This window comes from Nothoprocta perdicaria, unplaced genomic scaffold, assembly GCF_003342845.1.
Source record: "Nothoprocta perdicaria isolate Ctin4 unplaced genomic scaffold, notPer1 scaffold_337, whole genome shotgun sequence".
Taxonomy (NCBI): domain Eukaryota; kingdom Metazoa; phylum Chordata; class Aves; order Tinamiformes; family Tinamidae; genus Nothoprocta; species Nothoprocta perdicaria.
Window position 1 is genome coordinate 597,177 of NW_020455574.1, and position 14,690 is coordinate 611,866.

Here is a 14,690-nt window from a genome sequence, read left to right on the forward strand (position 1 = left end):
CTGGCACAATCTGTACTGACATGGATACCTGTCAAACTTTTCTGTGAAAACAAAGTTCAAACTTTCAACTTGTGTGCTCACAAAAGAAATGGGAGCTGGCATTTGCGTGACTGTGTCTGTTCTACTGCTTTTGCCCCAAATAATATTTGAATTATTTTCTTTGCAACTCTAACAAAATCTGATGAATGGTAAAGGACATTAATCTAATCATATTAAAATCACCTGAGAGTTTCTTAGTATTAGAGAGATGGCATTTTGATGTTTCTGCAGATTTAAAATGTGTTTGCCTTTTTCTTTTTCCTTCTGGGAGGACTTAAGCAGTAGYACTGCTTAGCCACTGTGCTTAATAAGCCTAACAAAGCCACTTAAAAAAAATGAGGACATCTGTTATTAACAGTTGTAGCAACAAGACTATAAATCATGGCAGATGTGTCCTGTCCATGGCAGATTAGAAATATCTCAAAATATATCAGAGTTTGTTTTCTGTCACTAGATTTTGAATAAGGGAGGGAGGAAGGGTCTATTCATTTCCCCTTAGAAGTTAATCTAGTTTATGGGGCTTTATATGGGGCTTTATAGAAGACTGCTCTGCTTTTTTTTCTTTTAGGGAAAATAAAATCTGCTCAGAATCTCCTGTGATATACAAGAAAAATATAAGAATAAAATAGAAAAATATAGAGCAAGTCAATTCCTGAAAGATATTGGAATGGCAGGAAGTTCTTATAGCCACTACAGAGTGCAGGTCCTTTTCTGGAGGCCACAGAGTTCCCTGGCAYTGTAACTCAGTCGCAATCACAATCACATCCATGGCAGTGGCTGCCTGGAGGAGCGGAGTTCAATATTATCACTGTAGAGGGAGTGGAGGAGAACAATAGGGGATCAGATTAGTTTATTGTTACCTATAGCTGGGTGCCCAATTTGCAGTTACTCTTATCTCAGTTATTGTGTTTAATCTGGAGTAAACATTAATTAATGTAATAGCTCTAATAAATTAGGCAGGGAAAGCTCTCTGTTCAACCTGCTTCTCCCTGATCACAGTAGGGATTTATTTCTGACAGTGTTGAATGTCTACAGAACAAGCCAAAGTACGATATTTCCTGAAATCCAGCTCTCTCTGAGCTGGTCAGAGGGTTTGCCTGTCCCATTTTCCAGGAATCCAAGTCTGCTGGCAGTGTCCTGGCTCTCTCGAGTCCCTGAGTGTTAGACATAAGGTTATTAAAAGAATAATGGGGTGAATAACTTTATTCATAATAATGAATAACTCTAGTGGCACCTGCCCGGTGGCCTGTCCCTGAAGACGACCTGCCAAAAAAGGCCGTGTTTGGCTCACAAGATCCTGTCGCCCCCGTCCCTGGAAGCTCCCGAGCAGCAGCAGCCGGGAGCGGGGATTGGACTTTCGCTGACGGCCGCGTGCCGGATTTCTCCGTGATTAAGAGGAAACGCTCCCCGAGCTTCATCCCTGCGGGACAGGGGGGAGATGAAGGGGATGGGGGCGCGGCCTTGGAGCCCCGCCAGCTCGGGCGGCCCTGGCGGGGGGGCGCAGCCCCGGGGGGCCGGGGGCGGCGCGAAGCCTCCCGAGGACGCGCAGCCGTCGGGGCCGCGCAGCGCGGGGCCGCGCCCGGGTGACGGCCGGGTCAGCGGGGACTGCGGCCTCGCTGATTCARCCCTTCTCCTCCCACCTCATGCGCACGGAGGGAGGCGGCCCCGACGAGCCGCCTCAGCGCATATAAAGCGCTGCCGTCGGGCCGGGCAGCGCCGCCCGCTGCAGGGACCTCGCCGCCTGCCCGAGCTCCCTCCTCGCCCCGACATGGCCCCCGGCCGCCTCCCGCTGCCTGCGCTGCTGCTGCCGCTGGCCTGCGCCGCCCTCGCCCCCAGATCCCTCACAGGTAGGAGCGGAGGCTCCGCGGCTCCCCGCGGGGTCGGCGCCGCCGCCGCGGTGTCCTGAGCGCCGCGCGCTTGTGTCTCCCGCAGAGAAGCAGCGCGCCTGCCTGCTGCCCCCCGACGACGGCCCCTGCCGCGCCATGGTGTCGCGCTGGTACTACAACAGGTACACGCAGAGCTGCCAGGAGTTCACCTACGGGGGCTGCCTGGGCAACGCCAACAACTTCCTCACCTCCGACGACTGCGAGAAGAGATGCTGGACTATCAAGAGTGAGTCCGACGGGTGTCCCCCCCGCCCCCGGGCTGCCGAGCCCGGCTCCGACGGGTGTCCCCGGGCTGTTGAGCCCGGCTCCGATGGGGCAATCCGGGCTGCTGTGCCCAGCTCCGATGGGTATCCCCGGGCTGCTGTGCCCAGCTCTGATGGGTATCCCCGGGCTGCCGCCGCTCCCCGAGGTCCACGGAGGCTGCTCTGCTCGAGGGGCTCTTCTAGCTTGTAGTAACTGCCCCACTGCTTTCAGGCTTGCCTGGAGGCACGGGGGATGTATTAATGTCTAGATTTTAATCTCATATTATAATTATTTGCTATTTTTAATGCATTGGACTTTCAAGGTGTATACCTATCCCATGTTGTCGGAGAGTGGAGGAAGCTGGACTGCGTGTAAACTTGTTTAGTATGGGGAGCACAAGGAGTGGATTATACTGAGGATGAAATTCTTCTTGTTGCAGAAGTGCCTAAAATCTGCCGGATGGAGGCCGATGGGGGACCCTGCAGAAGCTACTTCAAAAGATACGCCTTTAACCTGAGCTCGATGAGGTGTGAGGAGTTCGTCTATGGTGGCTGTTATGGAAATGACAATAACTTCAAAGATCTGCAGTCCTGTGTGGACCACTGCCTGCCAGAGAAAAGTAATGATTGTTCCAAGTTTCTAATAAAATAGACGGTTTGAAAGTGCTGCAAAGATGATATTTTATTTGATATTTTCTTCTGGATCCCCTTACAGTAGTATTTTTGAAGACTTCTGTGAAACAGATGTTTTTATTGTCTGCAGACTTTCATGTGTTGCTTGTCTCCGCTGTCTGTTACTGAAAGTGCAAAAATACCATGTTAATTCAATATTTTGACCTCAAATATGCTCAAGCTACACCTGAGCAGTCTCCTGATTTCTGAAAACGTGTATGTATAATGTGAAGGGAGATAAGGTCACACATTGTGTTGATGCAGAGGTATGAGACATTGGGGCTGTCCTGTTTAGGGAAGTGAAACAGCGTAGAGTGGAAAGTGTCTTTCTAAACTTCAAGACCAAGTAAGGGATGCTCTTAGGTTGCTTGGGTTTTTGGCACTCATCAGTTTTATAAAAAATAGATCAATATCCAGAGCAAAATATTGCTTTTGAAGAAGAGAGAGCTACCAGAATGCACCAGAACGAGTACATTTTATTAATGCTTAATTAGACAAGTTATTTTTGTTTGATGACAGATTAGCAACAGTTTCTTAGGTGAAAGCTGATTTTTAACTTTCTTTCTTCCATGTGTGATAAATTGAAAAGGCACTTCCAGCAAAAAAGTAATTATTTTTTAGACAATAGGTAATGTGATTCTTAGGAGGAAAATGGTGAGCACTTTTTACTATGAGAGATTTATTTATGTTAAAATCACAGAAAGCTTAATCATTTACAGAGGTAGTTCCTTTGAAATCGTTATTATATTCCTGCATATATGGAATTGTTTGAACATTTTGGCTATAAAGTGTATAGCAAAACACCTGGGGAAAGCTGCTGAATTTTACTTGTGCACTAGTAATATTAATTTGGGACTGTCTGTTGCTGTCTATGAATGCATAACTGAAAAATAAGATGTAGTGAGTCTCTGAAGTAATTGGTATCAGTCATATAGCATTTTAATAGGAACAAGAACTGTTTATCTGCATTATTTGCTGTAGGGTAAAATTTAAAAGTCAAACACAGATATTAGCTAATTTCTCTCTTTTTCTCTGCTTTTTTTTTTTTTTTTTTTAATTATTATTTTTTAAGCTGGTCCCTTGTTATGCTATAGCCCAAAGGATGAAGGATTGTGCTCTTCTTCCGTGACTCGCTATTACTATGATACCAAGAGCAAAACATGTAAGGAATTCAAATACAGTGGCTGTGGTGGAAACGCAAACAACTTTGTTACTGCAACAGATTGCTACAATGTTTGTAGAAAAGGTAAGTTCTGTTTGTTTGTTTGTCTCCTTTCTTTCTTTTTTTCTTTTCTTTTTTTTCCCTCCAGTCAAAAGCAGTCATCCAACCCAAAATACCAGAACTGCTGTTCAGAGTGGGCTTTACTTATGTTGGCTTTTTACAAATGTTCTTTTATTTATTTACTTGTTTAGGCTTGGTATTTTTAAATGTCAGGGAAAACTGAGGAACAACACTAAATCTTTCTGACAAGAACCATGCAATGTGAGACAGAAAGACCATTTGAGAATAAATTGTAGAGAAGGGCACGTAAATAAAAAGTCTAATTAATTTACTGGAAGCCTAGTTAACTTACTAGGGGTCACAGGAATCAGTCTTCAAACTGTTCAGAACCTACAACAATCAAGGTCTCTCTTCTAGAAAATTTTCAGTAGGAGAAAAATGAGTTATAAAAATCAATTTATTTTTTCCTTAGCATTTTAAAGTAGTTACCATCTTCTCTTGGTTCCCTGCTGCTTGCTTCCATTTCCCATTCCATTGCTAAAGATTTCTGCCTCATCATGCTGGATGTGTTTGTATGGCTGTGGGAGGAAGGGTGTGAATGATAATTGATTTTTTTAAATGATTTTGTTCAAATCAGCTACTGACTCTGTAAGTCAAAACAATTTGCTTTTGTCTGCAACAATATGTTCATGCCAGCTAGTGCCAGGCTTAATACTCTAGTTTAATTAAGTTGACATGTAAATTAAAGAGAAAGACTATCATGTTGATCCCAGGAGTACCCAGATCTTTTTTGTAAGGAACAACAAAATATTAGAAAATAGAGTTAAAGTAGAAARAAATGAAGCTACTTCTAGTGCACATACTTGTCTTTGGAAAGAAAAGGCAAAAAAATCAAATCCATTTTAACAAACATAAAAATGGGATATGCTCCCTTAATGGACTGTTTAGCATGTGTAGTAAAAAGATTTAAGCAAGGAAATGTGGAAGTGGAAGCCCAGTTCTTCAGCTTTGGAGCTGAAAGRCCATGGCCTGAGAACATCAACCTGGCTGGGATTTCACCCTAAGCACAGTCCTASTCCTCAGAAGTAAATATAGTCTCTGCCAGTTACTCATGGCAGCAGTATTTGTGGGCAGTGTGTTTGCCATTCTACTGTTATAATGGAGCTTTTAATGTCACACAAGCTCTACCTGAGGTTCCTGTGATCAGCGTATTTGCATGTGTAGCTTCCTGGAGGATGGCGGGGCCAGGCTCCAGCCCRGCGTGCAGAGAAGGACGGGAGTTACCTCGTCAGCATCTCGCCCTCATGCTCTGCCCCTGCACGTGCATGGGCACGAACACTCTGACAGCTCCTTTCTTAATACGGAAGAAAGAAGTAAAGAAATAGCTGTCTCATAACTAGAGCAATAGAAGGCAAAACATACAGGATTGGCTATGGGCTTTTCCACTAATCCATGAATTTCAAAATTCAGTAGGGCTTGGTCAACCAAAGCCCACAGTTAATGGCATAATTAGTGCTAATTAATGTTGAGCTATTCATATTCATTTCTTTAACTTGGGTGTGCCCAGCAACATTAAGTAGATCTGTAAGACAACTTAAGCTGCTGCTCCTCTTCTGCTCCTATATTTCTCATCCCTAGTATCTTTCCTGCCTACCTTTTTGAGCCCACAGCTGAATTCAGTTGACCTTGTGCAAATATGTTTGAACTGACTGAAGTTTTTTGAGCCAGCAGGTATCTGATTCATTTAAGTACAGAAAATAGAATAGAAACTAAACAAGCTTAATGCACAGGAGTTGTGGTGATAATGAAAGGATTGGGAATTGCCGGTAAGGGTTCTGCACATAGGCAAATAGGTAGCATAAAGGTCTAAAGCAAAAGACTCAGTTTTGCAAAGAACTTATATCCTGAACTGTTTCATGTGGTCTTCATACATTCATGCTGAAATAACCCTTACTGCTGTTTCTGACCATTCTGCAGTTTCTGTGTGAAAGCCAGGTCTGTGCAGAAGCCTAAATCATTTTTTGTCTTCATCTTCCATGGGTGTATTTTAAACTTTGCACCCATCTTCTGCAAAGAAATCTAGTAATGTCCTCTCCTCTCCTCTCCTCTCCTCTCCTCTCCTCTCCTCTCCTCTCTCATTCCAGATGTGGAAGGATCTTGATTTCCATCCTGCCATCACACTAGGACAGCTAGAAAGACTTGAATTCTTGTTCAGGGAAAGAAGAGTAAAGTAAATTTTCAGTGCCAAAGTTGGACATATTAGGAACCTATGTGAGAGTGGCAAGCCCAGAACGTATTTTACAGCTAATACAGTTGTTATTACCTGCTCAATTGCTTGAAAAGTGTAATAAGGAAAATAATAATAATAAAAAAGCCATTTGGTTATACTGTTTCCCTAACTGCTTCCTTTATTTTTGTAGCAGGGAGTCAGAAGCCAAGGATCAACAAGCCAACAAATCTACCCCGCAGAAAAATGATGAGAAAACTGGTTAAAAAGCCACAGATATATAACCTGAAGTCCTAAGCCTGGTGTGCATTTGGATGTTAGGCATCTCCTTTTGAATTAACTTCCCTCTTTGTAATATAGTTTCCACACAGTTTTATCAGCAAATGGTTCTGTCTTTCAGAACTGCTTTTTATTTTCCAACTTATTAGAAATAACTGCATTTAATAGAAGAAGAATGAACTTAAATTTCATTCTCCTGCTCTGTTGTATTTGCAGTAATACTTTGGTAAAAAACAAATACTTAGATTTCCATGTTTTTATGGGGGAATATTACTACTGCCTTCAGAGAGTATTTCAGCTGTTACAAATCAATTAAGATTTGAAAAATCTATAGTCTATCTGCATGGATTTTATGGATCTATATGGATCTATAATCTATATGGATTTTTTTTTGGCATTTTCTGCTTGTTAAAGAAATTAAAACTTCCAAAGGTGTGTGCAGACATTTATAGCTCTGCTATTGAATATACTTTGGTATTATCATATGAGTAGACTATCCTTTATAGTCATGTTTATGGTAATAGAGATACTTCCACAAAATATCTGTATTTGACTCTGAAGAAGGTAATCAATCAGGTACTTAACTATTAAAATGTAAATATAGGCATTACTTTTTTCATAATATCTGAAATTCCCACAAAATTGTACTCCAGACCCTCACTTGGCATGTCAGCAAATTTCTCTTGATTTTAATGGAGCAACAGTGATTTACATCTTCAGAGAATTTTGATATTTATGTTTATATTATCTTTTGTTAAAGAAGAAAAGAAAAAAAGCAGAAAAGGAGAGGCTTCTGCAAATCTAATGTATTCCCACTTTTGAGGTATTGTTATAATTCTTGTGTTAGACTATGCCTCCAGTGATAATATTGCACTTTTTTTTTTTTGTATTTGAGCCATGTTTGAATTCCTATTATTTTTACCTACAATGTTTTCTATTATGATTTCAAAGAACAATATTAATAAAATATTTTGGGGAAAAATTAAAGCTTGTTCTGTCACATGAATTTATTCATTATTCTGAATTATTTGCATAGATCAATATGTTTAATGAAGCTTGTTGTTTGTTTATTATGACTCTAGCAGAGTTTAGTCATCTCTTAAGTTACTTCCCTCCACTGAAGTTTAGTTACTTAAACAAAGTCAGTAAATATCACYAATTTCATTCATTCCCAGCAGTTGTTATGGCTCAGTTAGCTCCGGAAGGAGTTGTTCTCGAGGGATGCTTAGTTAAGTCAATTTTCTGCTCCTGGGTCTCCTGTTTGATCTGAATAGTGCTTGTAAAGTTGGCCTGCTTATGCATAACCAATTACAGCATTCCTGCTTAGAACTGCAGCTATCTCTCTGACAATCAAAGTTTAATATGTCTTCTTTCTATTTTATTAATATAGCCCCTGCTGTTACATTGTCTTAGCATCATTTCTGGCTTGCTGGCCTCTTGCTTCTGAGCGAGTGAGATTTGCTTGAAATTACATTAGCTTTTAGTTTAAAATTTTCAGTTTTGTGTCTTATCCCCATGTCAGGAGGGAACAAGAAGGGAAAACTACTCAAGATTTTTCTTATTTGTTCTGCCCCTCAAGCCTGGAGCTGTAATTAAAGCAGTCAGCTGTGCTTGCCCTAGTCCTTCTAGAGACASGCTTTGGTTCAAAAACACCAGGAAAAATCTCAGAAAAAAAAAATGCTGCTTAMATAACAGACCTGGCTGTATTTGTTGCAGCTTTCTGACTAGACTCATGCACACAGGTCCCATTTCAGGACTCATAGTCCAATTTAAATGCTGTTTTTAACTAGGAGGGTTGCCATCTTTTTACACTGTCACTGTGTGATATAATGTCTAGAAACATGTTTGAGAAACACACCATAATTTATCTGTGTCTATATTTGACTAGAACATTTCTGCTGGAGTATTTTGGGACCCAATGAGAAAGTGGATCAGAGCTTAAAAGGGGCGTTTGGGGAGAATATGGGAACTGAACACCTGARTTTGAGAATGGCTCCACGTTTCCTTACCTTTTGATTTAAGGAGTTCCAGGGTACCCAGTCACACATAACAAAGCCTGGGCAATTAGATACCAGCTAGTATCTAAATCTGAGTAGGATCCAAAAACTTGATATTCCTGTTCTTGTTCTACCTCACAGGCTCAGTGAGAGCATTTTTTTATGGACCATACTCCCTCCAGAATGCAGCAGTGGCCACTATTCTAAAGTCTCTTATAATGTGGCTGCCTCACATGCTTTCTTTTTTATTATATAAAAGCATCATCCAAGGACTTACTGCTAGGGCACTCAGTGAAATATCAGAGGCCTGAATTTGAATACCTTAGCTATGTATCTGACACCAAACAGGAATTTAGGATAAAAAAATCTATAATTCCCRCAGAATTGCCTAATGATGATGTTCTGGAAAACTGGGGGGATAGCAGAATGCCACAGTTTTTTTCCAGATCTCTTATCAAGCTATTCCACTTTGTGTAATTTGTCCTTCTTTCCAGGTAAATATCTTAATCTCTTATTTTATATATAAAATATATATACATATATATATATATCAATTTTAGCTGTTGCTGCGCTGCTTTGTTTAATGTTCTTAGGTTACTCTAATATCCCTCCAGACTCCTGTGGCTTTGAGTAATCTAAATAATTCTCTCTCATCTGCGACATTTTATATGACTCATCACTTACTTCCTTTTTCAGTTTGCTGATGAAAGAACAATGGCCCAAGGTTGGGTCAACTCTTAGCATTTTGCCATGCTGAAAATTAATGTGGCCCACACCATACTGCAAATTAACCTTTATTATAGTAGCCAGTGTCCAGCAACTTGTATAGTGTGTCAGAGTGTAAATTTCTATTGCATAGGAGGGAAGCAGTGATTATAATCAGTAGGGTGCATCTTGTCTTTCCTAGGTAAACGTCCACTGAGACTCGTGACTAGTGGCTTCTGTGGGACAGTCATTCTTGCTGCTGCACAGCAATGGCTGAAAAAATTATATTTTACTAAACTCCATAACAAATAAGGTCATTGCTCTACAATTTTCATTTTTAATCTATTTCCAAGGAATATATCAAAGACTATAAAAATGAAAATATAAACTGTTACTTCATCCTGAATCTGTGGCACCACTCAGGGAATTCAAGAAAAATATTGTATTGCTTTGTAAAGTATTTCAAAAGTAAGAGAGTGGCTTCTTGTTTCTTTATATTTTAGTGGAATTTAAAGCTTCATAAAGAGAAAAGAGGAAAATCCACGTGGAAACACCAAACAATGTTTTTTTTTTTTAACCTATAGGCTTAATACTGGCAAGCAGAATCAAGCAGACTTTTCTTTCATCACATCTCCTTGTAATAATGTCTGACACTCTGACACTAATAAATGACTTTCTCTCAATTCCATACATTAGGAGCAAAATAGCAATCAGTTCAGATTGAATTCCTTGAGTCAAATTTCTAACTGCTGCATATGTTCYCATTTCTACTGATTCTCATCAGCTTTAAAGAAGGAAAACGTGAAACATTTTACTGAAAAATCTTTTATTAGACAAAATGCTCCACGTTACCAAAAATAGTATCCAATGAACTTAAGCTTTGGAACACATATGGAAGATTTGGTCCAGCTGTACTGCTGTGGACAGTTGTTCAATGATCCAGGTAGTGGTAAGAAATCTGTTCTACAAGATAAATTCAGTCTAACTAGGATGATATAAATCTGGAGGAACTACATCRCAGTTATGGCAGATGAAATATTATGCATTTACATTAGTGKTATTGAAAGAGAAATCTCCTTCATTATCTTTCTAGAAAGCTTTAAATTATTATGCATAACTATCATTGTTAATAATTAGCACAGAGTTTCTTGTGTCTGTTGAATTGAGCCTAATTTTTCAGTGTATGGTGGTCCTGTAATTTCTGTCATCTGAGAATTTAATTAATTGCTGAGGARAGGGGTGGTAATCATAGTATATACAGCCTAATGAACAGCAATGATATTAAAAATTCCATGTAAACAAGAAGTATAGAAGCATATGGTTTGAGGCATTAGGAAAGTGATGTGATCATGAGCTTTGACTTCCATATTAACTCCGGGGACATGAGTGTTCTCAGCTCATGTCTGAAGTATTCAAAAAAGAGAGAGATCATCTGGACAAGCCAAAGACTAATTCATGTAATGTCTCTAACATTGTATCTACTATATGTGAATAGAACCAATCTCTTTTAATAGAGATTCCCTGTTTACTTGCAACACTGACAGTAATTCCAGATGAGTATTGACGAGATGGATACTTTTTRAGACACAGTTCACTGGGTCCTTAAATCTTGTGTGTGAAGGGTTTTAAATACTCAACATTGTTCACATTTTCTCACCCGGTGGGGCCCAGCTTCAAGCAGATAAATGTACAGAGAAGATACTAACCCAAATAATTTGGTATGCTAGATCCCTAGTAAGGCCTTAACATACTAACTATGAGTTAAATTCTTTCATCTATCCTCAAGCTGGATTGTAATTTATTGCTCAGTGAGCTTTCTTAAAGGTAAGGTACACTGAGCAAGTGTGCTGACTCTCTTCTAATGAGATAGTGGAGGATTAATGTTTTTAAGGTCTAGTATGAAATGCTATAGTAAAAAACCTCCAAGTAATTAATAAATGCATATGAACACTATTCGTTCTAGGGTATTTTTCTCTGTGTGTGGAAAATAAGATGAAGAGGGTATATTATATTAATAAAAGTTATTTTAGAAGTCACGAGATAAAAGATTAAAAAGCTCGTTATCAAACCAGGATCTTGCTTGCCATTGTAACAGCTGTTGTCAATAAGGAGAAATTTTGAGTTTTCCTGACATTTAAAAAGAACCTATTATAAAAATGCCTTCAGTAGAAAGCAGCAAGAGTTTTAAGACTTCTTTTCTCTCTAAAAGTGGAAGAGAAATCTGATGATAAAAACATTCATCATGACAAATGGTATTTACCACTCTTATAGGCTGGAGACTGAATCACTTCATTACGAGAAGTCTGTATAGTTTCCACTGAGCCAGCCTGTGGGATTCCACCGATGGTTTCAAAAACACCTGGAGCAAGTCCACAGGCTCCAATAAGGTCCTTTACACACAGAAAAGCTGTCTTGCACAGTTCCCAGTTTCTCGTGTAGCAGCATGTATATCTGCTTTGTCTGAGCTCCTCTCTGTGAATTTGAGAAAAAGAAAAAGAAAAAGCTTTATATCCCTTTATATTAGTGCCCACGCTCTGTGGTGCTATGTGGCCACCTCATTCTGGACGCACGATGTGCGTTTTTGTGTTCTCTACTGCAGCAATATGTTCTTTTCAGTTGGGAAAGGAAATATTAACTTGATTTTTTAATCCCATGTAACTCCAAGTAGAAACAGGTCCAAAACTGCTAGTAAGCCTCTCATATAAAAACACTAGAAAAAAGAGAAAAAGAAAGAAAGATATTTCCTTGTTTGGGTTTTTCAGGGTAATTCCATCTAACTTTAGAAATCTGTAGCTTTCACATCATTTTCAGGACTCTTCAGTGTTAGAATATAAGGCAATATTGAGATACATAGAGATTGGTTTATAATGAAGGAATTTTGAAATCTACTTAGTTTTCTTTAAATTCATCAAGAAGCTAGATTATTACTTCTGATAAATCAAGGAGTAACAGGTATCTTATCTATGTGTCCTTTTGTGGTGACAATTGAACTGGTCTCCTTAACTGATCTCATATTTTATATCTTTTCAGTCTGAGATAATCTGAGCTGTAATAAAAAGTACATTATAAATTTCAATTAATTCTTATCTGCCATAGATTATTCAGAGCCACAAACACCTGAAAAAAAAAACAGATGGTTGAAGTAAAACTTTAATCATTTTTTTCTACTGAAGTATTTTCCTTTTAAAATGGAGCCTGACAAAGATTACAGACTACGCTCTGTATTTAGGCTGAGGGAAAGGTGCTCTTGAACCTCGGATGTACAATAAAGAGGCTCTTTTCAAAACTATTGAAATGGACCTATCAGAGAAACATCAAACTCTTTGTTGCTCAGATTTTGAACAGATTTGTTAATATTTTTTCTCCCTAGCAAATAGACATATGCTTTTGAATGTGACAGTGAGCACTTGATTGGATTTAAGTTAGAGTCTTTCTTCTTTAAAAAGCTCCTTTTTGTTGTTGTTTTTCTTAATTTATCACTGAAAAATCCTGAAATCTTTCTTATTTTAAACCAAAAGGCATTTTGCACAAATCCACTGTATTTCAGCTCCAAAGGGTGAGGCTSTGGGCCTCAGAGCAATAAAACTATTTATTGCTAAAATTCTTGGCCCTGCCAAGAAACCAATTTGAGATGACTTCACGGAGAGAGAAATGCCAGGGCAAATTTTAAACTCTTGAGAAAGGTAAATCTGTGGAAAATCAAGTAATGACAACTCTTCCAGATTCCCTCCTGTTCACAAAAGATATTTTTTAAACTTGTTCAGTATGCTCATTTTGGTACATATCTAGGAAATCTGAARCTGGAAGAGAAAACCCTTCCCAAAGTCAGATGACAAGGAACTGCACATTTTTCCTGCTTTACCCTTTCTGACGATCTCTGCCTACACAATGTTACTGAAGCAACCAGAAAACTCAAGACCTGACAGTTTGCTTAGAACCAGAATAAAAGGTGTTAGAAGCAAAAGAAGTTAAAAAGCAGGAGTTGGCCCAGATGACCTCTGGAGGTCTTTTTCAACCCAATTTATACGATTGATGAGATGACCACTCATTGCTCATGATGATTATGAGCTTCACCTGAAGTGAAGAGTAAAATAATGCTAGAAGTGAGGCTGGCCCTACTGAGGAAATGCAAGTAAATGTTTGAGGACACCACGGAAAGTTCCAGGATCCAACTGAGCCCCTATTTTGGGGAGCGTGGAATGCTCTCTGCTGGCACTACCTGGGAAAATCCCTCCYCTGCTCTAGCAACAGGAAGGGTGGAGGCACCATGTCTTGCTGCAGGAGGACCACTGAGCACAGGCCACAGGAACTGAGCGGAGGACAAAAGGCACAATGAGGGTTGCAGCATGTGCGTTTGCTGAGGGTTCTTCTGGGGGTGCCTGTGGGCAGCTAGGGGCTCCCATTTTGCCATCCTGCCTGCCCATCAGCCTGGCTGTGAGCCTTGCCTTCATCCCTGCTCCTTCCAGCAATTCCATCCTCCTGTGCTTTCTGTGCACAGAAGATGCACAGAAATGGTCAAAATGTCATATTTCACCATGCAGAATAATATCAGTTTACATCCTCTGAGCATTGCATGAAAAATTCTTGGCCACATRATTATATTATAGCACTATCTATATAGCTATGTGATTATATTATAGCACTATCTATATAGCTATGTATATATATCTACAGCTGTACACACACACACACACACATATAAATATATATATATAGCACCCTAGCTAACACAAGAACATAAAGAGGTAAGAAACTCAAACAACTCTCTGGCCTCTCAGGTGAAAGCACATAGTATTAGTAGACCTTTGAAGTATGTCACTATATTCAGCAATAGCTGAGGTAATAAAAAGTAATACCTTTCTCCATCAAACGTATAAAAGCATAAAACAATGTCTGTTTTGTTTTCCCACTGATGCAATAAATCTCAGCTCTCTGGAGTCAGTGCTCCATAAGGTGCATCAAGACGCAGCCTGAAGAGTTTTGCCCCAACTGAGTGATTGCACTCAGACTCAACAGCTGAGGAGAGAAATCGAAATGCATAATTAAAGACATATCAAGCAATGGTATGCATTATTGCTAAAGTGTTGTAGAATTTATTTTTGTAGAATKTATTTCTATTGTATTTCAGATGCCTGGATACTTGCACTCTGAAACATAAATAGGGCTCATTTTTTCYGTTTTGTCTGTTAGTTTCTGTTTATCAGCCACTCGATTTTCAGGGAAAAAAAATGGTTATTTTCCTAACCAACAGTCATGGAAATTCTGCCTTGTGTCAGAGACACAGTATTGGGGATATTGGGTTTGCAAAATGTCTCCTCTACTAGTAATACAGATTTTGCAGTCTGTACTTTGGTTTTTGTCCTTTCCTCAGCTTCAGTAACAAGAGGGAGGAAAAAAGGTTATTAGGAATTGCATATCCTG

At 39.6% G+C, this 14,690-nt stretch overlaps 1 protein-coding gene across 1 annotated transcript; it reads left to right on the forward strand.

The window, feature by feature from the left end:
* Positions 1-1,797: 1,797 nt before the first annotated feature.
* On the forward strand, positions 1,798-7,449 carry TFPI2 (tissue factor pathway inhibitor 2). Its single transcript, XM_026043724.1, has 5 exons — positions 1,798-1,886; positions 1,972-2,151; positions 2,608-2,787; positions 3,912-4,085; positions 6,482-7,449. Exons 1-5 carry the CDS (start codon positions 1,808-1,810, stop codon positions 6,583-6,585), a joined length of 717 nt encoding a protein of 238 aa, XP_025899509.1. The 5' UTR covers positions 1,798-1,807; the 3' UTR covers positions 6,586-7,449.
* Positions 7,450-14,690: the final 7,241 nt, after the last annotated feature.

What these genes read in the sequence shown, in the direction of transcription:
- TFPI2 (XM_026043724.1), top strand. Translation starts at nt 1,808, where the DNA reads ATGGCCCCCGGCCGCCTCCCGCTGCCTGCGCTGCTGCTGCCGCTGGCC. An exon ending in CGCCCCCAGATCCCTCACAG is followed by an intron (nt 1,887 to 1,971) that starts GTAGGAGCGGAG and finishes TGTCTCCCGCAG; the next exon opens with AGAAGCAGCGCGCCTGCCTG. An exon ending in CTACAATGTTTGTAGAAAAG is followed by an intron (nt 4,086 to 6,481) that starts GTAAGTTCTGTT and finishes TTATTTTTGTAG; the next exon opens with CAGGGAGTCAGAAGCCAAGG.